The 23,766-nt window shown below is 60.7% G+C and overlaps 3 protein-coding genes across 5 annotated transcripts; all 3 read left to right on the forward strand.

Moving 5' to 3' along the window:
* The first annotated feature begins 264 nt into the window (after positions 1–264).
* Positions 265–7,418, forward strand: GOLPH3L (golgi phosphoprotein 3 like). 2 transcript variants are annotated; one of them, XM_048288606.1, is made up of 5 exons: positions 265–333; positions 896–1,087; positions 5,266–5,397; positions 5,508–5,622; positions 6,338–7,418. In XM_048288606.1, the coding sequence occupies exons 2-5, from the start codon at positions 908–910 to the stop codon at positions 6,763–6,765; spliced, it is 855 nt and encodes a 284-aa protein (XP_048144563.1). In that variant the 5' UTR covers positions 265–333; positions 896–907; the 3' UTR covers positions 6,766–7,418. The 2 variants fall into 2 exon arrangements, with proteins under 2 accessions (XP_048144563.1, XP_048144564.1); XM_048288607.1 differs by lacking the exon at positions 265–333 and adding an exon at positions 517–521.
* Positions 7,419–7,945: 527 nt separating this feature from the next.
* On the forward strand, positions 7,946–12,581 carry ENSA (endosulfine alpha). 2 transcript variants are annotated; one of them, XM_048288618.1, is made up of 3 exons: positions 7,946–8,103; positions 9,682–9,810; positions 11,878–12,581. In XM_048288618.1, the coding sequence occupies exons 1-3, from the start codon at positions 8,047–8,049 to the stop codon at positions 12,046–12,048; spliced, it is 357 nt and encodes a 118-aa protein (XP_048144575.1). In that variant the 5' UTR covers positions 7,946–8,046; the 3' UTR covers positions 12,049–12,581. The 2 variants fall into 2 exon arrangements, with proteins under 2 accessions (XP_048144575.1, XP_048144576.1); XM_048288619.1 differs by lacking the exon at positions 7,946–8,103 and adding an exon at positions 8,244–8,292.
* A 4,719-nt stretch (positions 12,582–17,300) lies between these two features.
* MCL1 (MCL1 apoptosis regulator, BCL2 family member) lies at positions 17,301–21,808 on the forward strand. The gene is made up of 3 exons (XM_048288602.1): positions 17,301–17,875; positions 19,557–19,804; positions 20,323–21,808. The coding sequence occupies exons 1-3, from the start codon at positions 17,335–17,337 to the stop codon at positions 20,437–20,439; spliced, it is 906 nt and encodes a 301-aa protein (XP_048144559.1). The 5' UTR covers positions 17,301–17,334; the 3' UTR covers positions 20,440–21,808.
* Positions 21,809–23,766: the final 1,958 nt, after the last annotated feature.

The following is a 23,766-nucleotide window of genomic DNA, read 5'->3' on the forward strand; positions in this document are numbered from 1 at the left end:
ATAGGACACGGGACGGGACTGGAGCGGGAACAGGATGGGACTGGAACGGGACACGGGACAGGACTGGAACGGGACAGGAACGGGGCCGGGCCATGGAACGGGACAGGACACGCGGGCGGGGGCGGAGCCGCCCGCTGACAGACAGGAGAAAGTCCCGCCCCTCAGCCCAGCCCGCCCGCGCTCATTGGCTGCTCCGGCCCGCGCGGGCTCCCATTGGCGGAGCCGCGGCCTGGGCGGGGCCAGCGGAGCCCAGGAAGCGGCGGCGGCCCCGCGGAGGCTTTTCCTGCCCGCGGCCCCGGAGCGGAGCGGGGCGGGCGGACCCGCCGGGCCGCGGTGAGGCCGGGCAGCGGGCGGGGGGCGTTGGCAGCCCCCGAACCCCCTGGAGGGGGTGAATCTTCACCCGCGGGGCGCTGCGGCGGCGGGCGGGATGGAGCGGGGCTGGTCCGGCGGGGCGAGACGGAGCGGGCCGGGGGGGGTGGGACAGAGCCGGGGGGAGGGGGGTGGGGCAGAGCCGGGCCGGGGTTGGGAGGCGAGTGGGACAGAGCGGGGGTCGCGGGCGGTGGGATGGGGCCGTCCCGCATCGGCCCGGGACGCTGCCGGAGCCCCGCGTCCCCTCCGGGTGCGAGGCCCGGCCGTGCGGCCCCCGGGACTCGGGGCCGCGGCTGCGCCTCGGGGCTCCCTCCGGAACCTGCGGGTGCCACCGTCCCCTCCAGCACGTCGAGGGGTGACGGCCGCTCCCTGTCACCGCCTGCGACACCGCCCTGGGAAGGGGGAGCTGGAGATCCTGGGGTAGAAGGGGCGAGCGTCCCTCGGTCTTAGGGTCTGGGTTGGGTCTGCGGGCTCAGCACCGTCGCTGTCCATCGTGGTTAGCAAACCTGTGCCCTCCTGTGCCCAGCTGCAGCGGGAGATGACGACGCTCACGCACCGGGGCCGGCGGGTGGAGGGCAGAAACTCGGACAAGAAGCCGGACGGTGAGGAGGATGCGGCTGCAGACAGAGACCTGAACGAGGACGATCCTGATGACTCCAAAGACATCCGCCTCACGCTCATGGAGGAGGTGCTGCTCCTGGGGCTGAAGGACAAGGAGGTGAGGCAGGTGTCCAGTGGCACGTGGGCAGTGGTGTGGCAGTGCCGTGGTCAGCCTGGACTTGAGGCTCTCAGGGAGCAGCAGAAGGGATTGGATGGATTCCTCTCGATGCTCTCCAGCAAAGCTCTCTTAGACTCTTAGAACCTGCTTAGAACCACAGAATCATGGAATGGTTTGGGTTGGAAGGGACCTTAAAGCTCCTCCAGTTCCAAACCCTTGCCATGGGCAGGGACACCTCCCAGTGTCCCAGGCTGCTCCAAGCCCCAATGTCCAGCCTGGCCTTGGACACTTCCAGGGATCCAGGGGCAGCCACAGCTTCTCTGTGCCAGGAGATGGCAACCTGAGCTGTGGGCATGGCTGGTAACTGCTGTCCCACCAGCTCTGCCCTGGGGACAGTGGCAGGAGGTGAGAGGTGCCCTGGGGGTGTCGTGTCACTGCCTTGTGCAGAGCAAAGGGGAGGTTGCTCTTTGCCAAAGCCATGGGGTAAAAGTAGCCTCAGCTGGTCCATCCAAGGGTGAACATCCTCCTCTGCAGCCCAGGGCAGCCTCCTGTCCCAAAGCAGCAGCTGACAGACACACAGGGACACCCTGAGCCCTGCTCTGCTCTTTAAAAATCAGTGTGGAGAAGAGCAGAGATGGCTTTTGAGGGAAGAGGCAGCAGAGGGAGCTGGAAGCAGGCACGGGCTGAGTCTGGACCCACGATGGAGAGGGAACAGAAGCTGCATCTCTGGTGGCTTCCTGGGCCAGGCAGGAGTGGGGATGTGCAGCTCCAGGGGAGTGGGGCTGGGTGGGAATGTCAGTGCTGGGCGCTCCTCTTGTGTGCCTGTCGCTGGCTTTGCTTGGCAGCAGTGGGGGGATGCAGAGCTGGTTATTCCCAGAGGGGTCTTCCCTGTGGGAAAGGGATCCTGGTCTAACAGAATTGATTTGTGCTTATCAGCTGGTAGGAACTCGTTTATCAGCTCTGCCTGGAAGGAGCCCTGGGGAAGGGGGAGGTGCCTTGTGTTGAGCTCTCTGAGCTGCCTGGCCCTGCCTGTGCTGTCACTGTCACTGTGCCTTGTCTTCATCCCTGCATCCATCCTCTGGATCAGTGTGGGGAAAGCTTTGCCTGTGAGGGTGGGGAGGCCCTGGCAGGGGCTATTCCATGGCTGCTCCATCCCTGGAAGTGTCCAAGGCCAGGCTGGACAGGGCTTGGAGCAGCCTGGCTTATGGGAGGGTGTCCCTGCCCATGGCAGGGAATGGGATTGGTTGATCTTTAAGGTCCCTTCCAACCCAAACCATTCCATGATTCTAAAACCTGCTATTCCTGACGAGTAGCTGGGGAATTGTAGACCTGGGGAAGCCAACCCAAGGTGCCCGAGGTGCTTCTTGGGGTGACAGTGGCAGAGCAGAGCCTTCTACAGAGGCTTCCCAGCTCCAGAAACCACTTTGGTCAAGATTGGACTCAATGATCCTGGAGATCTTTTCCAGCCTTAACGATTCCATGATTCCTGTGTGAGCCTGTCTCCCGCCCTGAGGAGCTGTGGTGGATGGGCCTCCTTCTCTTCATTCCTCTGGGGTGGAATTAAACCCCTGTGAGGTGCCTGGATTTTCTTTTCCATAGGGTTTGGCTGTTCCTGGGTTGGTCCCAGCTGGTGCTGAGCTGTCACACGGATCCTGCCTGGGGGTGATGACAGTGACAGGGGCTGGGGCTGTTCTGTTTGAGGATCCCAGATAAGATCTGGGAGCCATCTAGGAAGTGGCAGGAGCTCAGGGCTATGAAGGGAACATGATGCAAATAATCCTGGAGCAAATATTTGAGAGCAGCCTGGGAGTGGGGTGCCGTGGGCTGCTGTTTTCCTGGGCTGTGTTTGGTGTTCTTGGCTTGGTTAATGTATCCTGGGAACGGCCCTTCAGCCACCAGGAAGTTGGGAGAGCACAACAAATACAGGAAAAAACCTTGTCACGCTTTTCTTTTTTTTTTTTTTTGCCTTCCATCCTGTCCTCCTACATTCCTGTACCTCTGACCAGAAGCAGCAGCAGCAGCCTGGCCCTGAGCTGGGCTCACAGCTCGGGTGTTCACTCATGGTTCGATGACTGAGGAAAAACAAGACAATTTTTGCCAAATTCAGTGAGCTCACAGTGTAATTTCATTATTTAAAGCACCGGCCTGCCCATGTAGGAGGACCTGGCTGCAAACCAGCCTGGCTTTTGTAACCAGGCTGATTCCAGAAGCTGGAAGTAACCCAGGAGCTTTCCACTGGTTTGGTTTAGAATTTAAAATTTCCTAGGGGTGTTGTGCCCTCCAGACCAGGAAATTGAAACTTTTGCTCATCTTCACACCCTTTCCTGGAGAACTTGTTTGGAAAGCCAGGAGCAAAACCCAGGAGCGGACATCGGGAGGGCAGGGATGAAAGGTTGCTTTGTCCTCCCTCACAAGGAAATGAAGAAAGCAAATAAAGGTTTTAATGTCTTTTATGGTTCTCAGTGCTGGGCCAGCCCAGTGTCCTCATGCCCTGCTCAAACAGAGCCTCTGGGCACGGGAATTCACCCATGGGGCTGGAAAACCTTCCCTGGGAGAGGGCTGAGGGTTCCCAGCCTGTTTTCCTTGGGGAGGGGCTCATTGGGTCCCCTTGTCTCCAGTCTCCTGGTAGCTTTCAGACCTGTCCTTTCCTCCCTGTTTTCCACCCAGAGAAAGAGCAGCAAAAGGGGAGTTTCCCCCAGGAACCCATTCCAGGTGTGTTGGGGTGTCCCTGCAAACGAGCAGCTCATGACTCTGATCCCCCTGGGCTCCCCCTTCCCTTGGGCACGCCTCAGATGCCAGTCCAGCCCCCCAAGCCTCTCCCCAAGCCTCTCCCTGAGCCCTGGCTGCTCCTGGCTCTCTCTGAAATCCAAGGAATGCCTCCCCGTGTTGGCCCTCACCGAACAGAAGGGAACAATCGGGCTTTGTTCTCATCAGGGAGTGAAAGAGGAGTGGAAGGAGGGAAGGGAAAGGTCACCTGGGCTGTCCCAGTGCTCCAAACCGGGGCCAGCTCTCTTGGAAAGCATCAGCTGGGTGTTGTTAAACCTCAGGGAGCAGCGAATTCCCTCCCTGCCTTTCCCTGGGCTTTCTTGTCCAGGTGTTTATTTCTTCCCAGCTCCATCTCCCTGGCTGCAATTGCAGCCCAGGACTATCCTGGAAGTGGGAACTGGCCATTCCCTTCTTTTTTGCTGCTGCCTTTTATGTGTCTGATCTCCCTTCTCCTCCTCTCCCTCTGCCCTCTCTTTCCTGCACCAAATTCCTGTTTCAATTCCTGGTTCTTTGTGGGTCTTATTTCCCAAACTTTGCACCTTCTTCTTTCCCAAATTCTTTGTCTTTGGAGCTTGCACCTCTCAGGATGAGGCCCCATCAACAGCCTGGAGTGCCAAGAGAGGGGGGGATGGCTTCAAATTGACAGAGAGGAGCTTTAGGTGGGATTTTGGGAAGAAATTCCTCCCTGGGAGGGTGGGCAGGCCCTGGCACAGGGTGCCCAGAGCAGCTGTGGCTGCCCCTGGATCCCTGGCAGTGCCCAAGGCCAGGCTGGACATTGGGGCTTGGAGCAGCCTGGGACAGTGGGAGGTGTCCCTGCCATGGCAGGGGTGGCACTGGGTGATTTTTAAGGTCCCTTCCAACCCAAACGATCCCATGGCTCTGTGAAGCTCCTGTGGGAACTGGGTCTTGCTGGAGCCCCACGGGCTGTGGGGAAGCTCCTCCCAGGCCTGACGTTGATTTCTTGGCATATCCAGGGACTCTCAGTGGGGTCCTGGAGCCAGGGAGGGAATTCCTGCAAGGAGAAGAGCAGATTGCAGCTCCCCTGTCCCCGGGCACATCCACAGCCAGCGCTGGGACAGAGCCTGGCAGAGCTCCTGGGGGGTGCAGCCCCTCAGCAGCAGCAGCGTCCTCCTGTGCCCATGGAAATGATCCCACCTTTCTCACTTTTCCTTGGATTTTTTCCACGCTGGGGCTGGGCAGAGCCGGGTGTGCCCCGTGGCTGTGGGTGCAGGAGGAAGGGCACAGCCTGGACTTCTCAATGTTTGCAGGAGCTTTTGGGCAGGAAGGGGGAAAATTGGAGCTTCTCACCTGGTGGGGAAAATCCCTCCCTTTGGAAGGCTGGGAGGATTCAGAAAGACAGGAGCAGGGAGAGGCTGAACGGAGGAAGAATTCCTTCCCATCCTCTCCCCCAGGGCTACACCTCCTTCTGGAACGACTGCATCTCCTCGGGGCTGCGGGGCGGGATCCTCATCGAGCTGGCTCTGCGCGGCCGCATCCGCCTGGAGCCGCTGTCCCTGCGCAAGAAGAGGCTGCTGGAGAGGAAGGTCAGGGTCCTGCCGGAGCCCCGGCAGGGTTTGAGGCTCTGCTGGAGCGGGATCTGCTCCGGGAGGGGACTGGCAGAGCTCTGACCCCGCGTTCCCGCTGCTCCCTCCAGGTGCTGTTGAAGTCGGATGCTCCGACCGGGGATGTGCTGCTGGATGAGACCCTGCGGCACATCAAGGCCACGGAGTCGGCGGAGACGGTTCAGACCTGGATAGAGCTGCTCACTGGTAGGGCCAGCTGGAAGTTCCATTGTCCCAGCTCCCTCTGGGCCTGTCCGAACATCCCCCAGAGCCCACCAAAACCCATCCAGGATCCCATGTCCAGCATCACCCTCTGCACCCAGAGCGCCAGGATCCAGTGGGGAGGGAACCCCAAAAAGAGGGGGGAACCCCAAAATCACCCTGGACCCTCAGATCCCTCCAAAACCCCTCTCCCTGGGCTGGCCCTGGATCGCTGGGTCATTCCCTGGAGATGGGCAGAGCAGGGGAAGGCTGAATGTGGGGGCAGAGAAGGATTTTCTGGGTCGTTTTTTGGGCTGAATATGGGGGCAGAGAAGGATTTTTTGGGTGGATTTTTGGGCTGAATGTGGGGGCAGAGAAGGATTTTCTGGGTGGATTTTTGGGCTGAATGTGGGGGCAGAGAAGGATTTTCTGGGTGTTTTTTTATTGGGATCTCGATGGAAATCTTGGACCTCGCTCTCCTTTAGTTCCTGCTGAGGCCTCACCCAGCCTGGGCTGAGCCAGGGGTGGAAGAGGCTTTGCAAAGGGATTTGCCCTGGGATCTGCTGCCTGGGAGCTTTGCCAGGTGGGACAGGAGGGTCCGAGTCAGGCCAGGGGATCAGGGCAGAGCCCGGTGCCCGTGCAGGACAGACGGACGGCACGGGAGGGTGGAAGGATGCTGGGACTGGGAAGCAGAGCCCGAGCAGAGTCTCCCACCCCTCAGGAGAGACCTGGAACCCCTTCAAGCTGCAGTACCAGCTGCGCAACGTGCGGGAGCGCCTGGCCAAGGCGCTGGTTGAGAAGGGCATCCTGACCACGGAGAAGCAGAACTTCCTGCTCTTCGACATGACCACGCACCCCGTCAGCAACGCCTCCGAGAAGCAGCGCCTGGTGAAGAAGCTCCAGGAGAGCGTCCTGGAGCGCTGGGTCAACGACCCCCAGCGCATGGAGCGCAGGACTCTGGCCCTGCTGGTGCTGGCCCACGCCTCGGACGTGCTGGAGAACGTTTTCGCCAGCCTGGCCGATGACAAGTACGACGTGGCCATGAACAGGACCAAGGACCTGCTGGATATGGACCCTGAGGTGGAAGCTGCCAAAGCCAGGGGCACGGAGATGATCTGGGCTGTCCTGGCAGCCTTCAATAAGTCCTAAAACCTCCCTTCGCTCTGGGTGGGGGAGACCCTTGATGTGACCCAGGGGTTTCCCCAGAGGATGGGCAGTTGCTGGGCTGGTGGGTGGGCTCAGCCTGGGGAGGGATCAGGGGATTTTGCTTTCCCCTCCCCAGGCAGAGGTGGGAGGTGAGAGCCTGGCACTCCCACTGCCCCGTGCTCTCCAGGGAGAGGTGGCAGTAGCTCTTCACTCCTTGCCCTCGGGGATTTCCTTCTGAGGCCAGTGCAGAGCTGGGGGTGGCAGAGCCCCGGCCCCGGAGCTGCTCTGAGAGGCCAAACCCCGGCACAGACAGGGCAGGGACACACTCCTGGCTGCCTCTCCCACAGCCGGGTCCTGCCTTGGAGCTGTGTGGGCAGTGCGGGTTCCCCTGAGGGACTCACACCCTCCTGGGGTGGGGTTTGGGGGTGTTGGGCAGCCGGGACCACCCCCCTCCCTGGCTGGCACGGGGCACCCAGACCTCTCCCACGTGTCTCCATGGAGGAGCAGCTCTGCAAAGACTCCCATGTGTGCCCCCATGGCTCAGCTGCTCTTTCTAGTAAGAAGAAAAGTTAAACTGTGATTATTTTTGTTCACGACCCCCTTCCTTCCTCCTCCACTTTATTCTCCTGTAGTTCACTTAAACGTATTTCTCTGCAGCCCCAGGGTCTGTCCGTGTTTCAGTGGGTGCAGCTGCCAGGGCTGGCATCTCAAGGGGCACTGGCAGTGCTCGGGATGGCCGGGGCGTCCCCAGGGTGCTGGTGACACTGGTGTCGTGAGCTGCGGGTGGTCTCAGCTGATGCTCCCTGCTGGGTGGGGTGGGGTCCTTCCTCCTCCAGGCGCCTTTGCACGGCAGGGACAAGGCCGGGAGCGGTTCCGGGGCCTTGAGCCGTCGCTGCCACATCCCCGCATCCCCTGGTCCTGCGCGGTGTCTCCGCATCCTCCCGGCCCCGGTCTCGAACCGGCGGCGTCACGGCACTGCGGGTCCGGGGCACCTGAAGCTCCGCCTCTTTCCCCGCCCACACGATCTTTCTCTTTCCCATTGGCCACCGCTCGTGCCAGTCATGGCTGCCCCGCTCTGTTACTTGCCCCGCCTCATCCCTATGCCCCGCCTCCCGCGCGCACTGATTGGTTGGGTGTGACGTCGCTGCTGGCTCTTCTCTGCGCTCATTGGGCAGAGCTGCTGTCCGTCACACAGCTGAGGCGTTGGAGGCGGTGGCAGCCATTTTGGAGCAGGGCGCGGGGCCGGACGCAGCGGAGGGAGAGCGGAGCTCCCCCCTCGCCGCCATGGCAGCCCCGCTCGGTACCGGCGCCTTCACGGAGGAGACCGGGCAGGAGAAACAGGTGGGGAACCCCCCGGAGGTGGGAGGGGGGTCCGGCCGGCTCCCACTGGCTCGGCCGCACGTCGCTCTTTCCAGTTCTGTGCGGGGATTGGTTGTTTCCGTTGTCCGTCTGGCGAATGTCGGGCTCTCATTGGCTGTGGGGCTGGGGGTGGGCAGGACTTCCGGCTTGGGCTCGATGGCGGCGTGGGGGGTGCGTGGGGGTGCGTGGGGTTGGTGGGGTGGGAGGGAGGGGGCTGGGATGGGGGTAACTGGGGTGGGAGGGGGCTGGGAAGGGGATAACTGGGATGGGAGGGGGCTGGGATGGGGATAATTGAGATGGGAGGGGGCTGGGATGGGAGTGACTGGGGTGGGAGGGGGCTGGGATGGGGGTAACTGGGATGGGAGGGGGCTGGGATGGGGATAATTGAGATGGGAGGGGGCTGGGATGGGGGTGACTGGGATGGGAGGGGGCTGGGATGGGGATAATTGAGATGGGAGGGGGCTGGGATGGGGATAACTGGGATGGGAGGGGGCTGGCAGAGGGGTAACTGGGGATGTGGGGATGGGGTAAGTGGGATGGGGGTGCTGGGATGGGAGTGGGAAGGGGCTGAGGCGGTTGTGGGTGCTGGGGGGTTTGGGGTGGGGGTTTCTGGGGTGCAGCGGTGCCCCCCCAGCCCGCAGAGGGCACACGGGGGGATGGGCACCAGTGATGGGTGTGGAGGAAGGCGACTGGGAGATGTGGAGCTGTGGGGAGCAGCCAGGGATCATGGAATGGCTTCAGGGGACGAAGCTTTGGGTGCTGCTGTCAGACCCCCTGAGCCCTAAAATCCTACCTAGGAACCCCCAAAGCTCCCCAGGATACCCAAAACCCTGCTTGAAGTTCCTGATATCCTCCCCAGGACCCCCAAATCCTACCTGGGATCCTCCAAAATGCTTTCCAGGAGCCCAAAATCCTATGGAGGATCTGGAAATCCTCCCCTGGTCCCCCAAATCTTAACTGGGATCCCCAAAATCCTTCCCAGGAGACCCGAATCCTATCTGAGACCCCCTAGAATCCTCCAGTAGAACCTTCCAATTCTACCTGGACCCCTAAAGTTGCCTCCAGGGTGATCTGGGAAGGGAAATCATGGACTGGTTTGGGTTGGAAGGAATCTTGGAATTCACCCAGTGCCACCCCCTGCCATGGGCAGGGACACCTCCCACTATCCCAGGCTGCTCCAAGGCCCATCCAGCCTGGCCTTGGACACTTCCAGGGATGAAGCAGCCACAGCTCCTCTGGGAATTCCATTCCAGGGTCTCCCCACCCTCCCAGGGAGGAATTCCTTCCCAATATCCCAACTAAAAGCCCGGTTTACCAAGCCAGATGTCATTGTGGGTGCTTGGAGGGGCTCCCAGGTGGGAAGGAGGCAGGGAAGGGAGCTCTCCCTGTCCCACAGCTCCTGCAGGGAGAAGCTGTTTGTGCCTGGGAAGGTGTTGCAAGTATTGTCCTGGTGCTTTTCCAGGGCAGGGCTGGAATGTGCTGCTGGAGGTTGTGTAACAGCAGCACAGGTGGGTGTTGGGCTGTGGGGCTCCGGGGATTCACACTCCTTTTGTGTTCCAGGACACTCAGGAGAAGGACAGAGCCGTCCCCCCCGAGAGGGCAGAGGAGGCAAAGCTCAAGGCCAAATATCCCAACCTGGGCCAGAAGCCCGGGGGCTCCGATTTCCTCATGAAGAGGCTGCAGAAAGGGGTATGTGAGTGTCCCTCGTGGGACAGCCCGCGGGATCAGCCCACAATTCCCCCTCCTTCCAGGGCCTGCCTTGACTCTGGATCCCCCCAGCAGATCCCACTGTGTCGCCACACTCTGGCCTGAAACCTGGGAAAAATCCCTGAACTGCAGAGGTGGAACGAGTGCTGGATCCCTCCCTGGGGTGCTCCAGGGTTGAGGTTTTAGCCCTGGTTTCACTTTGCTGGCCCAGAGGCTTGGCTGCACCTGCACTGCAAAGCCAACCCTCTCCCTGTGCTCCCTGGGAGTGCAATTAAATCCCTCAGGAATGGGATGAAATCCCTCTCCAGGAGCCCTCTGTGCCCTGCTCGCTTTGGCCCTGCTGGCTCCAGAGACAGAGAGCACAAACCCCTCCCAGGCTGATGGCAGCCACTGCCTGTGTCCCCTCCCAGGGCCATTCCCAGTGCCGCCATTCCCAGTGCCGCCATTCCCAGTGCCGCCATTCCCAGTGCCGCCATTCCCAGTGCCGCCATTCCCAGTGCTGCCATTCCCAGTGCCCATCACAGTGCTGCCATTCCCAGTGCTGCCATTCCCAGTGCCGCCATTCCCAGTGCCATTCCAGTGCTGCCTGTCACAGTGCCGTTCCCAATGCCGCCATTCCCAGTGCTGCCTTTCCCAGTGCCCTCCAGGTGCCACTCCCAGTGCTCTCCTGGTGCCACTCCCAGTGCCATTCCCAGCTCAGCACAGCATCCCTCTCACCCCCTGTGCAGGGTTTGGTCTGTCCTGGCCCTTCCCTGTCCTGGCTGTTCCCAGCTGTCCCTGTGCCGTGATCCCAAGACTGCTGTGGGAAGGAGGGGTGTGGTGGCCGTGGGGAGTGGCCCTGGCTGGATTCCAGGTGTCCCCAAAGCTGCACCATCCCTGCCCTCCTCAGGGCACAGGAAGGAGAACCAAAGGCTCCAGGGTTGGGAGAAGGGCAGGGAGGGCTCAGTCCCTGAGCACCAGCACGGGCAAAAGGGGCTCAACTTGGGGAAATGACTGAATTTATTATCCATCAAAGCAGAGCTGAAAATGAAGTAAAAAATCCTAAAAAAGCACCTAGAAGGTGGGGGGTTCTCTGCTCCCCATGGGCTGGCAGGGAATTCCAGCTCGAGTACTTGGAGCTTCTCCAGCCCCTCCTTCCTCCCTGAGCTTGGTGCCCACAGGGTCTCTCACACATTCTCGCTCCTCTGGCCACAATTCCATCTGCACAATCCCCTTTTCCCCTCCTGGTTCTGGTATTCCCAAGGCTCAGCCCTGGCCAGCAGCAGGTCCATCCCAAACCTGGCTGTGCACACCCAGTACAGGTTTTTTATCAGGACTGGGCTCCCTGAGGACACCTCGGGACAGAACCAGGCTCTGCAGCCCTCCCTGTGCCCGGCAAAGCCCTGTCCAGCTCTGGCCCAGGCACTGCCCTGGCTCCAGCCTCTGCAGGGCAGTGGGATGAGGCTGTGCTGGGAAGGAGCAGAGTGCTGGCGTGATGTGATGTGATCATGTGATGTGATATGTGTGTGATAAGGCACTGAAACGCCCTTTGAGCTGGGAGGAGCCCCCAGGCTGTCCTTGCAGGCAGTGCCCTGCAGCTGTTGGGAGCTGGATGGTCCTGGCAGCAGCCAGGATGTGTTCCCTGGGGCAAAGTCCTCCTCTGTCACCCTGGCTCATCATCCCAACCCAGAGGATCCTCTCGGGCACTGGCACCTGGCTCTGCTGTGCCTGCCCTCAGCATTCCAGAGGCTCTGGACTGGGACCAAATCCCTGTTGTGCAAAGGCAGAGTAGGTCAAGGCTGGTCCCAGACAACCAAAGGTCCCAGAACCTGTCAGTGTGTGAAAGGGATGCCTTGAGTCAGGAACTGCCACCCAGGGCTGGGCTGAGTCACTGGCCCTTGGCCAAAGGCCTTTTAAACCAGGCCAGACTCACTGCTTGGATTTCCCCCTTGGGTGGCGTTGCCATGGCCTGGTTCAGAGCAATCCCAACACGCCCTAAAGGATCCTCATGGCTCTGCTGTCCCCATGCTCCTGCACACCCAGTAACCCAAACACCTCCCCCTCTCGCAGCAAAAATACTTCGACTCTGGTGACTACAACATGGCCAAGGCGAAGATGAAGAACAAGCAGCTGCCAAGTGCAGGGCCTGACAAGAACCTGGTGACAGGAGACCACATCCCCACGCCCCAGGACCTGCCTCAGAGAAAGTCCTCGCTCGTCACCAGCAAGCTGGCGGGGTAGCCTGCGCTCCCAGCTGGGGGCTTCCCTCTTTTTGTTTCTTTTCTTTTGGCTAAATGGATTGAACTTCACTGTACCATAGGGATGGGAGCACCAGAACCCATGTAGTTGTTTGAGTCTTTCCAGCGAACACACCCCAAACCCGAGCGGGGAGGGCAGGGTTGGGTTGGCCCTTCCCCTCAGCGAGGCTTTGCCTTAATTTTCCTGCTGTTTGAAACCATCCCAGAGCCACTGGAATGCTGCCTCCTCGCTGGGAGAGCCCCGGGAGGAGCAGGAGAGGGCTCGGGGGAGGCGCCTGGAGGAGGGGAGAGCGCAGGGCTAAGGCGTGGGAAGGGATTTCAGGTGTTGGGGGTCTGCAGAGCGACCCAGCTGGGCAGGAGGTGTGATCCCAGGTCTGGAAAGTGTGATCCCAGATCTGGGAGGTGTGATCCCTGATCTTGAAAATGTGATTCTAGATCGGGCAGGTGTGATCCCTGATCTGGCAGGTGTGATCCCAGTCTGGAAGCATAGTCAGGTGTGTGCATTAGAGCTTCAAAGTGAAGAAACTGGCTGAGATGAAAATCCCGGGGGTTGTTGTTGGGCTGAGCTGCCTGGGGTTTGTCCCTGGCTCAGCTCACAGGGACAACATGTCCAAGGGGTGTGAGAGGGGGGTTGGGCAGTGTTTGAAACATCTTGTGGCTGGTTTGGGGGTAGAGCCCCAGCACAGCTGCCCCTGAGCGTGGCGTGGCTGGCAGGGCCTGACTGAATTTGGCCAGAGGGGCTCAGCCAGAGGCTCAGCTGCCCCGAGGCCGTGGGGGCAGTTTCTCTGTCCCTGGGCAGTTCTGCTCAGTGAGGCTGTGCCTGGCCAAGGGGGAGATGAGAACTGAGCTCTTCTCCTCCTGCCAGGGAGGTGGGAGAGGTGGGAGCTGAATCCATCAGGGAGCTGGATGCAGCAGGAGGTCAGGACACAGCAGAGCCCTGCCTGGGCACCTGCAGCCCCTGCCTGGGCACCTGCAGCCCCTGCCTGGTGCCAGACCTTGGTGCTGGCAGAGCAGGAGCAGCAGCAGCCAGGGAGAGGGATCTGTGCTGCTGGAGCTGACAGTGGAGGGAGAGAGGCAGGACTGGGGGTAACCACCCAGAAGGGGGAAAAAAGCACGAGAAACAGGAATTTGAAGGGCGTTGAGGCAAACCTGTGTTTTGAAAGTGTTGGGCATCCCAAGCTTGGATTTGTGGTTTTTTCCTCCCATTTTTTCCCTTTTTGTGTTTTCTTTGTTTCAAGCCTGGGAAAAAAAATAACAAAACCCCCAAACTAACACCAACATCACAACAAAAAAGCCCCGAACCCAACGACCTGTTGCTGCAGCCCTGCAGAGCCACGCATGCTGGGGGTGGCACTGTCCCCACCTCGTGCCCTGGATCCCAGTGGCCTTTTCCAAGCAGTGGGAAATGCGGGCACGCCTGTGCCAGGGCATCACGAAACTTGCCCCAGTTTCAGCCCCGTCCTGGAAGCACAAGGGCCAAAGGAAGGGAGGCAGCAGGTGAAGGATGCCCAGGCGTTCCCGGGAAGCTGTGTCACCCTCGGGAAGCTGTGTCACCCTCGGCACTTTCGTGTCACTGGCCGAGGTGTTGCTTCCCCAGGAGAATGTTTGCCGAGGGTGTGCTGGAATGTGTGTCCTGGATCCTGCCGACAGAAACAGGCTCTGATGGCCCTGGGGCTGCTCCTGGCCACTCTGTGGGGAGGGGACGAGGAGTGTGGTGGGATTGGGACCTGCCCCTTGCACCCACAGGTTCCTGCTCTGGCTTCCAGCACTTTCCCAGCCCCTGTGTGACTTGGCCGGGGCGGTGGCTGCACACCCTCCGTGGATGTCCGGCTGTCTGTCCTAGCCACGTTGTAAATAGATACAAATATATAAAAATATATATAATTTTTTACATGTTCACCTCTTCTGGAGTGCTGTGCTTGCTTTTTATTAAAACAACCCCCAAAAGGGGAAATAAAACCCGAAAGAGGAAATAAAGTGAAGGATGCAAAGGGGTGTCGCTGCTCCGGGGCTGTCCCTGTGCTGGGGGGGGACAGAGGGAGGGGACAGCCCCCCAGCCGTGTCCTTCCCTGGTTTTCCAGGTGTGCTTGTGCAGGAGGGAGAGGGGATTGGACACCACAGGATGAGAACCAGCAGGAGCAGCTCTGACCAGGGGTGGTAGCCATGGAAGGGGGTCATTCCCATTCCCATTCCACCCCAGAGCTGGATGGGCAGTGAAGGGGAGGGGGATGATGCTGGCAGCCCCCTCCCCACCTCTCACGGTGCTCGATGGGAGAGGGGAGTTTGGGGTCTCCCACCTTTGGGGCCAAGCCCCACCTTGGCTCACAGCGGAGACTGGGGACACAGGGGAGGGGTTTTATCCTCTTGTCCTCAGCACGAATCTCTGCCCAGAGTTGGGAGCTCCAGCTGCCCTCCCCCACAGGGACATCCTTCCACACTGTCCCAGCGTGGCCACCTTTGTCCCCACTGTCACCCATCAGGGTCTCTCCAGGTGCCTTCTGAGGTGCCAGAGCATCCCTGGGGTGCTGGAGCACGGCCACTCCTGCCTTTCCCACCTCCAGGAAGCCCCATGTGGCCTCAGCATGGCCACCCCCCCTTCTCTCCCCACTGTCGGCCACCCTGGAGGCTTCACCTCTGGGATTTTCAGCCCTGCCCGTTCCTCAGTCCCACCTTTCCTCTGGAGCTCACCAGCCCAGCCGGGGGTGTCACTGGGCTGGGCCGTGCTCCCCGGAATCCTCCGATCCTCCCGAAGCCTCTGTGTCCCAGATTCCCCAGGAGTGGCCATTCCAGAGCCCCTGGAGCCCACCCACCCCGGTCCCCAGGGACACGCAGGGACCCGCAGGGACCCACAGGGAACGAGCAGGGACGCGCTGTTCCAGCCCGGGCCGTGTTTGTGCTAAAGCTTGGCACTGCCTCACAAAAATGTGCTGGGCGCTGCCAGAGCTCCCTGTTATTGCTCCCGGTGCCAAGAATTTGCTTCCCGACAAGGACACATTCCTTGGGGCCACGAGAAGGATTTTGAGAGGGACGAGTTTCGTCTTGCTGGACCCCCCAGCCACGCTCGTGCCCTGGTTTGGGGGGGTGGCAGCAGGGACAGGAGCTGGGGGGGTGAAGGGACACCCGGGGGGGATGCACATCCCTGGTTTTTGCAAGATCTGGGACATGAGAGCTCCGGGCCATTGGGATGGGGCTGTGCCCTGTGCTCACCACAGCCTCCCCCGCTGCTCCAAACAGAGCTCAGTGATGCTCAGGATGGGGACAGAGGCTTGGGTTTGCCGCAGTTTGTCCCCAGAAATGCTGACCAGAGAGGGGCTTCTTCCTGGTGGCAGCTCTCAGTGCCTCCCTGCAGCGCAAAGACCCCACGGGAGGAGCTGTGCTCTCCCAGCCTCTGGCATTTCATCCCCACCTCTGGGGCTCCCCCCACTGCCTGAACCCCGAGGCACTGGGATCTCCTGCCTGCAAGACGCCTGCTGGGATGGAAAGGACTTTCCTGGGTCCCTTTTGGTGCTGGCGGTTCAGCACAGAGCCCACCCTGTGCTGCGAGGGGAAACCAGACCCCCATCCTGTGGCCCCTGTGTCTCACCCTCATCACATCCCAGTTTGGTGATGCCACTGGGCAATGGGGGCTGGGGGCTGGTGTCACTTCCCAGGTGGGAGCCAGGGCTCCAGTGGGTACTTTGGTGGCCTTTGGTGGCACAGAGAGGCCCCAGCACATGTCCCTGGGCACCTGAGTGCCATCAGGGCCTGCAGGGAAACCCATTTGGGGGGTAACTGTGATTTCAGGGGGTACCAGACCCCAATTTCCGGTGTTTTGGGAGGCATCAAAGAACTCCAAGGCTGTTGAGCTGCAGCGGTCACTGGCTCTCAGGTGGGAACGGCCCCAGGCCAGCCCTGCAGGACAGCAGAGCCTTTGCCCCCATGCCCACCTCTCCACCCGGACTTTCTGGGAGGTGGGAATGGAGCAGAGCCCTGGAAAAGGGTCCAGCAAAGGGGTGTCGGAGATCTCCCGTCCTTCCTCACTACCCCAGGGCAAACCCATGGCATTCCCTGTTCCTTGAGGGTCTGATCCACCTGCACTGGCACAAACCCCTGAGGCTTCTTCCCCGGCCAAGCTTTGCCCAAAACAAGGCAGATTTTTGAGGGCATCAGGCTCAGTCCCAGGGGTGCAGGAGGGGCCTGGGGCCAGGGGAGACCAAAATTGACACCCAGAGCCCCAAGGATGCCGAGACTGACCCAGGTGACCCCGGGGTGACCCACGCGGGCAGTGGGTCCTACCAGAGCCCCGAGGACACGGGGAATGCTCTGATCTGAGACCCCTCAGAGCCGATGGGCACAGGGGGGTTTCAGTCCTGGGAGAGATGTGGGACAGCCCACCAACGGCTGGAAGCAACAGGGCAGTTCCCCATGAACATCCAGATAAGCGAGCCAAGGTTGGAATGGGCTGGAACCAGACAGATCCAGGTGGGATTCCTGAGAAGCACGGAATGGTTTGGGTTGGAAGCATCCTTTAAAGGCCATCTACTGCAACACCTTCACCAGAGCAGGCTGCTCAAGAGCTCTGTCCTTCCCGACTTGGAATGTTTTAAGGGATGGGGCATCAACCACCTCTGGGCAACCTGTTCCAATGTCTTATTACCCTCAGAATAAAACACTTCTTCCCTATACCTACCCACTTTTACAGTCTAAATCTACCCGCTTTTTACTTTAAAGCCATCACCCCTCTTGCTGGTGCAGTCTCACGGATGGCACTCCGTAGTCTCAAAACCTTTTTAGTCCACACCAGCGAGGCTGTGCTGGCTCTCTGCACCCTCAGCCCCGCGCCCGGGGATGCTTTGTGCTGCAAACCCATGAACGAAGCCGCGGCTGAGCCGGGGAGGGGCACACGTGGCCCGGGGAATGAGGATGGTCCCTGGTGCTGGGGGGGCTTTGCCTTGGGGGATTCCAGCCCCCGCTGTGCTGGGAGGGCTGAGGGAGGGGGTACCAGCACGGCACTGCCGAGGAGCTGCTGCCCGGCACCGGGAAGAGCCGGGGACACCGGGAGGGGGGTACCGGGCTCGGGGAGCGGAGGGGGTGGTCCCTCTTTTGACTGTTTCTCAGCCCAAAGAGCCACGCCGGCACCTCGCCAGCTCCAAGACAAACGGAAGCGGATGTAGAAAGAGGCCGGTCCCGTTCCCGCCCTCGCCCCGCCTCTGCGGCGTCACCGCCGCCGGTATATAAACCGGCCGCGCCGGTCCCGCCCGCACGCCGCCGGCCGCTTACACCGGGCGCCATGTTCGCCGTGAAGCCGAAAGCCGTCATCGGCTTCAACCTCTACTGCGGCGGCTCCCCGGCGCTGAGCCCCGCCGAGCCGGGGGAGCGCCCGGGCCCCGCGCCCGCCGCCGCCGCCGCTGCGGAGCCGCCCCGCGACCGCTCCGGGGCCGCCGGCGGCCGCGCCGACCCCCCCCGCGCGCTGATTGGCCGGGGCGCGGCGCCCCGCGCGCTGATTGGCTGCGGCGCGACTCTCTGGCGCCCCGAGGAGGAGCTGGACGGCTGCGAGCCCGAGCCCGAGCGCGGCCCCGCCGCCGACTCCCTGCCCGGGACCCCCCCGGGGCCCCCCGACGGGCTCCGGCAGGACTCGCTGGAGCTCATCAGCCGCTACCTGCGGGAGGTGGCGGGCGAGGCGCAGCCCAGCGCCAAGAAACTTTTCCCGGGGCTCCTGGGTGGTCCCGGCCGGCCCGGCGCGGCGGGGGATGCGGTGATGGAGAAGGCGCTGGAGACGCTGCGGAGGATCGGCGACGGCGTCATGCGGAAACATGAGCTCGCCTTTCAAGGTGGGTGTCAGCCGGACCCGCCGGGGAGGAGGCCGCGACCCCCGTCCTCTCCTTTGGGGAGATCTCCAGAGCTCGGTGCCGCCCGACCCCGTTGCCGGAGGGGCTTTGAGGAGGGCGCGCAGGGCGGGGGGTGATGCCCTCGTGGCCGCGCTCTCGGCCGGGTCATTCATGGGATGTGGCCTTGGTTCGGAGAGGGTTAAATAAAGCATCTGGGAAGTGATCAAAAACGAAACTGAACTTTGTTCCATTGGGACGAGGCAAAGCCGCTGTTGGTGTGTGCAGAGGAGATAATCTGGTTACAGATTAGCCCTGGTTCCTCCTCGTGTCCCCCTTGGCTCGGAGTGACTGTGCAAATAATCCCAAGCGTCCAAAGATTAGTTAGCTCAGGAGTTTCGAATCCTCACCCCCGCAGTTTAGGTGCAAGGGGATTTTTGGTGGGGGGAAGTCTCCTGGGCAATGTGCTCATAGAACCATGGCATGGTTTGTGTTGAAAGGGACCTTAAAACTCAGCCAGTCCCATCCCTTGCCATGGGTAGGGACACCTTTCGCTGTCCCAGGCTGCTCCAAGCCCCGTCCAGCCTGGCCTTGGGAACTTGCAGGGATGGGGCAGCCACAGCTCCCCTGAGAAATCTGTTTTAATGCATTTCACCCACTTGTGCAGAGTCCCGAGGCAGCCATAGGAAGTTGACCCCCAGTGCCTGGCCTGGTGTCCTGGGGATGAACTGGAAGTGAGAAGTGACCGGTTTGACCTGGTTTGTGAAACTCAGGCTGGTCTGGGGCTGAGCTCCCAGCTTGGGGCTGGTGTTGGAGCTGCTTTGGGCAGTCGGATCCCAGGTCAGGATGGAGCCCAGCACAGCAGGGCAGTGTCTGCATTTCCTCCTGAGGTGCCGTGTGGTGAAACACCTTCCTCCTTGCAGGAGGATGTGCCAGTTTCTCAGCTTGCCGGGTTTTTGGCGCTTTTTTTTTTTGTTGATTTTTGAACACAAAGAGCTTCAGTTTCATCCTTAGCTGTGCCGGTGGGAAAGGCAGTGGGATCAGTTCCTCTGTCCCAATTCCCGGACGTGCTTGTTGAATGACTCTGGGGAGGAATGTCTAGGCTGACGTGAGCTGGCCGAGGCTCCTGTAAAGGACGGTGATTTCCTGAGTGCTGAGGAGGAACTGCCTCGGGAAGGCTTCCTGCAAGTTTGAGCAACAACAAGCAACGCCTTTCGGTTTCGTAAAGGCTTGGCTTGTTTGCTTATTCACAGCAGGGCACTGGAGGTCGAGCTGGGGAATTCTGCTCTCCCAGGCTCTAGTCCCGTGTTAATGAACCGGGGACACGCCTGGCTGGCCCTGCGTGGCTGTCCTTGCTCTCAGCTCACCCCAGGCTCTGGTTCTGCTGTGCTGGGGCTTGGAAGCCTTGAGACAGCAGCATGTGACGTGCTCAGACACCACAGCTGTGCTCGAGACGGGGGGAGGAAGGAACTAAAAGTGTGTCAGGGGCTGGCTTCTGTCTGGCCCAGGTGAGGAAGGGCAGCAGAGCCCTCTGAGGAAGCAGGACTCGCTCTCCATCCCTGACACTGGGCTCCTGCAGCTGTAGGGACTCCAACTGGGGATGGGGGGGGGGGGGTCACACCCTGTCCCTGCCCCTTCTGGGGGGTGTTCGGTACCACGTCCCTGTCCTTAAACCAGAGTCTTCCAGGAATGCTGCGGAAGCTGGAGATCCAGCAAGAGGAGGACCTGCAGTCGGTGGTGGAGGTGACTGCCCACTTGTTCAGCGACGGGGTGACCAACTGGGGCCGTGTGGTGACCCTCATCTCCTTCGGGGCCTTTGTGGCCAAGCACCTGAAGAGCATCAAGCAGGAGCAGAGCATCAGCTCCCTGGCCGGGATCATCACGGACGCCCTGGTCTCGTCCAAGCGCGAGTGGCTCGAGAGCCAGGGGGGCTGGGTGAGTCACTGCCTGCCCCGAATTCCTGGGCTTTTCCCAGCATTCCAGCGTTTTCCTGTTTCTGTGTGTGTCAGTGCTGACTCACAGCTTCCAGGGAAAACCACGGGGCTGGAGCCAGGGGGGTTGTGGGGGTTCAGGAGGGACTCACCATGAGCTGCCTGAAGTGGTTTGAACTAAAAACGTGTCCCTGCCCAGCCTGGGGGCAGCATTCCCAAAGCCAGGGCAATCCTGGGAGGGCTAAGCTCACTTGGAGCTGGCCCACGGCTGCTGTGGTGGCTGAAATGGGGCTGGGGGAGCACGGGGGGGGAATGTGCTGGGCAGAAATGGGGCTGGGGGAATGCACAGCGGGGTGTTCTGGGCAGAAATGGGGCTGGGGGATGCACAGGGGCTGTTTTAGGCTGGAATGGGGCTGGGGGATGCACAGTGGGGTGTGCCAGGCAGGCTGTTCCCCCCCTGCCATGCCCTCCTGCCCACGAGGGGTGCCCAGCAGGGCAATGACCATCCCTTCTCTCTCCCAGGAGGGCTTTGTGGACTTCTTCCGAGTGGAGGACCTGGAGGGCAGCATCCGGAATGTGCTGATGGCGTTTGCAGGAGTGGCCAGCCTGGGGGCTGGCTTGGCCTACATGATCCGGTGAGGCCGGAGCTGCCCAGGACCAGGACTTTGGGAGGACTGGCTCCCTGGGGCTGCAGAGCTGCCTGCTCCCCCGAGGACTGCTGCTGAAGCTGGACTTGAGTGACCTGAGGAGGATATCGAGGTATCCCCGGAGCAGCTCTTTCCTGAGGAAGAGGAAGGTGTGATCCGAGGCTGTGGGTGCTGATGGAGGATTTATTGCTTTGGGAACAGAGTGTGGAAGAGTTGTTAACTCTGCTTCCTGCGAGAGGATGGTGCTGGGCAGCTCAAGTGGACTTTGCTTCACTTCGATCCCAGAGGGAACCATCTGGGAGCTCCAGCAGCTCCTGCCTGGACTGAGGCCTCCTGGGCTGGGCGAGGCAGCTGAGCCTGGAGCAGATGTTTGAGGGTTGTGGTTGTGGGGTTTTTTCTGGAAATAGCACCTTCTGCTGCCACTGCCCTGCCTAAACTCGCAGCTCTGCTGCTGGAGCAGAAGCACTGGATGCTGGAAATGTTGTGCCAGCCTGCACCTTCCCCCAGGTGCTGCCAGTGGGCCCTGGCAGTGGCAGAGCTGTGCCAGCAGACGGGACCTGGAGCCCTGCCCAGCCCCTTCCCTCCCCGTGGGGCAGGGGCTTGGAGGGGCTGGGGTCACACCCAGCTGTGTCCTGGCCCCGTCCAGCCTCTCCTGGCTGCACAAAGACAGCTGAGAAATGGGGAGTGCGTTTTGTAAGTACGTAAAAAACCCCCCCATGGGCTGGGGAGGATGTAGAGAACCTGTAAATATCTATAAATCTGTAGAATATATACATTTTTACAGAGCTGGCAATACAAAAAGGAGGAATTTGTTCTGAATGTGGGTGCACTGTGCTTCATTCCTCACGGGAAGTGGCATTTTTGTGGCAAAGCCTCTCCTCCTGCCTTGACTCCACTCGAGCCTTTCCCTCAAGTACTTGAGCAGCACAGCCAGGGACGGTGACGAGCAGCAGCGGCCTCGTGGGCTCGGTGTGACCACGGCTGGCTGGCAACAGCTGATGTTTCTGTTTGTTTTAATCCTTTTTTTGGTCGCTCTTGCCCTCCTGGCGGGGGCGGGGAGCTGTGGAAGTCGCTCTGGCCACTTCCTCGTCTTCCCTTCCTCTTGCTCCTCCAAGCCATGAGCTGGACAAAGCTGATGTTTGAATGTAAAACGTCCTGGGGCCGCCTCTGGCTTGTGTGGGTCCCTCGGGGGTGGCCCTGGGCTCCCAGGGGGCTCGCAGGGCTCATGGGGACCGTCCTTGTCCCCAGGACATGAGCCACAGCCTGAGCCATGCCCAGCTCAGCGAAGGTGCTACAGCCAGGCCCTGCTTGTGTGCAAAACAAGCTGCAGTTTGGTCAATAAATGTCTTTTGTTCTTGTTCCTCTGGTACCAAAGTGTCCCCCAAGGAGGGGCTGAGCTCCTGTGCTGCCCCTGGGGCTCCAGCAGCGCCTGGATTGCTGGAAAAGCCTCCGTGGGCTGTGGAAAAGGGCTCGGGGCGTGTGGTGTCACCTCTGGGGTTCCCCTGGGTGTGGGTGGGGAGAGCCCCTGAGGTGTCTCGTGCTCGGTGCCTGCACAGCCTGGGCTGTGCCACCCCCGGGGGCACCTGCAGCCCTGGGGACAGGGACATTCCTGTCCTCGGGATGTGCTCCTTGCCCGCTCCAGGGATGGGGATGTGCTCTCTGTGGGGCTTTGGTCACAGAATGCCAGACTGGTTTGGGTTGGGAGGGACACTAAAGCTCATCTTGTTCTACCCCATCCATACCATGGACACCTTCCAGGTTGCTCCAAGCGCTGTCCAACCTGCCTGGAAACACTTCCAGGGGTGGGGAATCCACGATTCTCTGGGAAACCTGTGCCAGGGCCTCATCCAGCCCTGCTGTGTGCCTCCTGCCTGGGCACAGCGAGCTGCTGCTGCAGTTTCCCCCCCTTTTTAGGGGACATGGGGACCTCTTTTCCTCTCTAAGAGGACCCTGCACCCCCAGACCTCCCCTGTGGCCCCCAAATTCCCATCCCCGCAGGTTTGGGATGTGGATGTGTCCCTCTCCCAGCTCCATGAACAGCTCCCCTCCTGCCTGGAGCAGCTCTGCTGGGGGAGCTTCAGCTGGAAAATCCCCTCTGGAGAGGCAAAGGATTTCCCTGCCCCTAAATCCGTGCCAGGGCTGTTGTCCCTGGGCCACCGAGCCCCCGCTCTGGGGGACGAGGCCGTGGCTTGCCAAGGTGCCGGCCAGGCCCTGGCTCCCGAAAACAACCCGGAGTGACTCAGCCCTGCTGTGCCGAGACTGCAAAACTGCTGCTGGCTGTGGGTTTTCTGCTTTTTTGGGGTGGTTTTTGTTTTAGCTTGGGTTTTTTTTTTGTTTTTTTTTTTTGTTCTTGGGTGGTTTTCTTTTTTTTTTTTTTTTTGTTTTAATGCTGTGTCTGTGGGGACTATTTTGGGCCTGTTCGGTTCCCTGGGGTGTTAATGCAAAACTGGGCCTCTGCCATGGAAATATGCAAAGGGATGGGGGTGTGGGGCATCTCAGGGGGTTGAGGACTCCAAGGGGGTTGGGATGTTGGTAGCTGGGAGGAGTTGGGGTGTTGGTGGCTCCCAGGGGTTGGGTGTGGGTGGCTCTCAAATTCGGGTGTGGGTGGCTGGGAGGTGTTGGTGTTCAGGGGGAGGGTGGGGTGTGTGTGACTCCAGGGGTTTGGGGTGTTGGTGGCTCCCAAATTTGGGTGTGGGTGGTTGCGGGGTATTGGGGCGTTGTAGGTGGCTCCCAGGGGTTTGGGGTGTGGGTGCCTGGGGAGGATTTGGGGTACAGGTTGGAGCTCGGGGTGTTTCTGGCTCCTGGGGTTTGGGGTGCTGATGGCTCCCACAGTTTGGGTGTGGGTGCCTGGGGGGGGTTTGGAGTGCTGTGCATGGGGGAATTTGGGGTGCTGATGGCTCAGAGAGGTTGGGGTGCAGGTGGCAGTGTGGGTGCTGGGGGGCAGGAATTGAGGTGCAGGGGCCTGGAGCAGTTTTGGGGTGCAAGGGCTGGGGGGGTGGGGGGAGGGAATTAGGGTGCCAGTGTCTGGAGCAGTTTTGGGGTGCTTGGGGCAATTTGGTGGTGCCTGTGGGGGATGGGTGCCTGGACCAGTTTTGGGGTGCAGATGCTGGGGGGGGTGTTGGGGTGTGGGTTCCTGTATCAGTTTTGGAGTGCGTGTATCAGTTTTGGGGTGTGAGTTTCTGTAGCAGTTTTGGGGTTCCTGTAGCAGTTTTGGGGTGTGAGTTTCTGTAGCAGTTTTGGGGTTCCTGTAGCAGTTTTGGGGTGTGGGTGCTGGGGGGTGTTGGGGTGCAGGTTCCTGTATCAGTTTTGGGATGGGGGT

The sequence above is a fragment of the Corvus hawaiiensis genome, chromosome 29 (genome assembly GCF_020740725.1).
Source record: "Corvus hawaiiensis isolate bCorHaw1 chromosome 29, bCorHaw1.pri.cur, whole genome shotgun sequence".
Taxonomy (NCBI): domain Eukaryota; kingdom Metazoa; phylum Chordata; class Aves; order Passeriformes; family Corvidae; genus Corvus; species Corvus hawaiiensis.

What these genes read in the sequence shown, in the direction of transcription:
- GOLPH3L (XM_048288606.1), top strand. Translation starts at nt 908, where the DNA reads ATGACGACGCTCACGCACCGGGGCCGGCGGGTGGAGGGCAGAAACTCG. An exon ending in TGGGGCTGAAGGACAAGGAG is followed by an intron (nt 1,088 to 5,265) that starts GTGAGGCAGGTG and finishes CCTCTCCCCCAG; the next exon opens with GGCTACACCTCCTTCTGGAA. An exon ending in AGAGGCTGCTGGAGAGGAAG is followed by an intron (nt 5,398 to 5,507) that starts GTCAGGGTCCTG and finishes TGCTCCCTCCAG; the next exon opens with GTGCTGTTGAAGTCGGATGC.
- ENSA (XM_048288618.1), top strand. Translation starts at nt 8,047, where the DNA reads ATGGCAGCCCCGCTCGGTACCGGCGCCTTCACGGAGGAGACCGGGCAG. An exon ending in AGACCGGGCAGGAGAAACAG is followed by an intron (nt 8,104 to 9,681) that starts GTGGGGAACCCC and finishes TTTGTGTTCCAG; the next exon opens with GACACTCAGGAGAAGGACAG. An exon ending in TGAAGAGGCTGCAGAAAGGG is followed by an intron (nt 9,811 to 11,877) that starts GTATGTGAGTGT and finishes CCCCTCTCGCAG; the next exon opens with CAAAAATACTTCGACTCTGG.
- MCL1 (XM_048288602.1), top strand. Translation starts at nt 17,335, where the DNA reads ATGTTCGCCGTGAAGCCGAAAGCCGTCATCGGCTTCAACCTCTACTGC. An exon ending in ACATGAGCTCGCCTTTCAAG is followed by an intron (nt 17,876 to 19,556) that starts GTGGGTGTCAGC and finishes AGAGTCTTCCAG; the next exon opens with GAATGCTGCGGAAGCTGGAG. An exon ending in TCGAGAGCCAGGGGGGCTGG is followed by an intron (nt 19,805 to 20,322) that starts GTGAGTCACTGC and finishes TCTCTCTCCCAG; the next exon opens with GAGGGCTTTGTGGACTTCTT.